The following is a 2,181-nucleotide window of genomic DNA, read 5'->3' as shown; positions in this document are numbered from 1 at the left end:
GGGGGAGGGAAATGGGAGGCTGGGAGGAGGCAGGAATTTTTTTTTTCAATAAAAAAAAAAGAATTCGCGGAGCAACTTGCTGAAGCCTGTGCTATACTCTAAGACAGATGCCTTCAAAGACTTATGCCTTGGGCTGGGGAAGCAGGTCTGTACTAGAGCATCACCCCAGCATGCTCGAGGTCTTAGGTGCAACTCCCAGCACCACCAAAAAAGAAGAATTCTCCCTCCCATTCTCCCCCCCTCCCCCTCCTTCTTACCTCCCTCCCCCTCCCTCCTTCCCAACCTTACATTCTTACTCCCTCCCTCTTTCCCTCCTTCCCTCCCTCCTTCCCTCTTCCCTCCCTCCTTCTCTCCTTCCTTCCCTCTCTCCTTCCTCCCACCCTCTCTCCTTCCTCCCACCCTCTCTCCTCCCTCCCTCCTCCTTCCTTCTCTCCTTCTGTCCCTTCTTCTTCCTTCCTTCCTTCCTCCCTCGTTTCTTCCATCCTTCTATCCTTTTTTCTTTCCTTCCTTCCTTCCTTCCTCCCTCCTCCCTCCCTCCTTCCCTCTTTCCTTCCTTCCTTCTTCTGCCACCTCTCAGCAGGTCCTCCCCTCTTCTCTATATCCATCAAGTCACTACTTGCATTTAAGTTTTGAATAGTTTGTGGAACCTTGCTAGAAAGGGCTCCAGACAGCTGTGCATATGATTGCCACTTTGTTTTCCCTCATATTTATCTCTAAGTTATCTAAACTCAGGTGCTCCCAGTTTCTCCCTGGGTCATTCGAATAGCTGGAGAAGAGGAGGATGTGTGGGATGTAGTTCCAGCCAATCCCCTGCCTCAGCCTGTTGGTGCAGGATCCTGCAGACACCAGATGGTGGATTTCCTTTGTCTCGTGACCAGGTTTCCTTGTTGGTACACAGGCTGGCCTGAAACAACTGGCCTCCTAAGATCCCCACACCTGGCTTTGGAAATAAGTTCTAACTGAAAACTGCTGTAGGCAGACATATTCATGCCAGGACAAACTGGAAAGAAGCTCCATCAGTGCAGTTGAGCTCCTAGCTGTCCTTGCGTTATCGATAGAAAGCACGTTCCTTTATCTCCATCTGCCTACAGATCTCACTTTTGGCTGTGTGACATGGCCAAACTCCCCACACAATATGGCCTAGCCATTTGTGGGCTTTCCCTAGAAAGTCTGTTGGGAAGCAATTTTCAGGGCCAGTTTTCTGGTTGTCTACCCTCAACCCCTGTCTGGAGTCATCACTCTCCAATGCTTTGAAATTCCTTTCCGCCTGGGCATCCTTCTTTGATGTTTGCAGACCTTGCTTACGGCTATTCTCAGGGTGAACCCAAGTGTTCCACATGAGAAGATACATGAACAGGCTTGCATAAAAAGATGTTCCTGTCCCTGCCAGATGCCACCACCTCCGCAAATCCAGCTATGCTTTCTATTGCCATTCCTTCTTTTCTACCACTGTGGACTTCTTGGGATCTCCAGAAAGGACGGAGACTCTGTTCTTCAGATCCCCATCTCTCTGTACCCACCGCAACCAGCAACGTGTGTGCTGACGAGGTGAGTGAGAAGGACTGGTGTATAGGAAGCTTGACTGAAAGGCCAGGCATCATAGGAAAGAGACTGACTGACATTTTAGGGTTAAGGATGAAAACTGACCCAAATCAGAGAACACAAGACCTCAAATTCAGCTCAGCATTAACCCCACAGATGTGTCTCCTACCCTACCCCACCCTCATACAGTCTACCAAAGCATTTCTATTGGCTCACAGGCCCATATGTGGTCAAGGCTGTGAATCAGACGAAAGATTCAGCAGGGCCAGGTACATTCACATAATGAGAGCAGTCTTTCCACACACGGGAGCCTGTCTTCTGTCCAGAGTCACTTCCATGAAGCTAGTCTTGGCATTTGGAGAATTGAAACAACACTCTCAGACACTCTGTTCCTTTAGACATGCTCAGCAGGTACCTCTGACAAATCTTGGGGTTTGGAAGAAACAAAGGCATTGAGTTCCTGAGAAAAGATGAGAGTTTATAATGGGGTTGCATTTCCGTTAGGTTTGGGGGGAAATGCTGTAAGGGGGTCAAGATAGGAGAAGCATCGGGTTGCAATCGATGTGACAGGCAACCTGAGCTATAACTGCAGGGACCCAAAACTTTCCTGCTTGGCAGACTCCCAAGCAGTGCTCGCTC

The 2,181-nt window shown here is 49.2% G+C and overlaps 1 protein-coding gene across 2 annotated transcripts in view; it reads left to right on the top strand.

The window, feature by feature from the left end:
• Positions 1-2,181, top strand: part of Eddm3b (epididymal protein 3B) — a 36,885-nt gene that overhangs the window by 22,953 nt on the left and 11,751 nt on the right. The window contains exon 1 of one of the 2 annotated variants that reach the window (XM_050129429.1): positions 1,206-1,548. The exons of the other annotated variant lie outside the window; for it this stretch is intronic. Within the exon in view, the coding sequence (XP_049985386.1) occupies positions 1,372-1,548 (177 nt within the window). The 5' untranslated portion in view covers positions 1,206-1,371. Of the gene's footprint in view, positions 1-1,205; positions 1,549-2,181 lie in introns of those variants that run through there. 2 annotated transcript variants of the gene reach the window in all.

Source organism: Alexandromys fortis, unplaced genomic scaffold, assembly GCF_014885135.2.
Source record: "Alexandromys fortis isolate MF-2015 unplaced genomic scaffold, M_Fortis_MF-2015_v1.1 scaffold_285, whole genome shotgun sequence".
In the NCBI taxonomy this organism is placed as follows: domain Eukaryota; kingdom Metazoa; phylum Chordata; class Mammalia; order Rodentia; family Cricetidae; genus Alexandromys; species Alexandromys fortis.
Note: the sequence above shows the minus strand (reverse complement) of the source record. Positions and strands in the feature narration are given on the sequence as shown.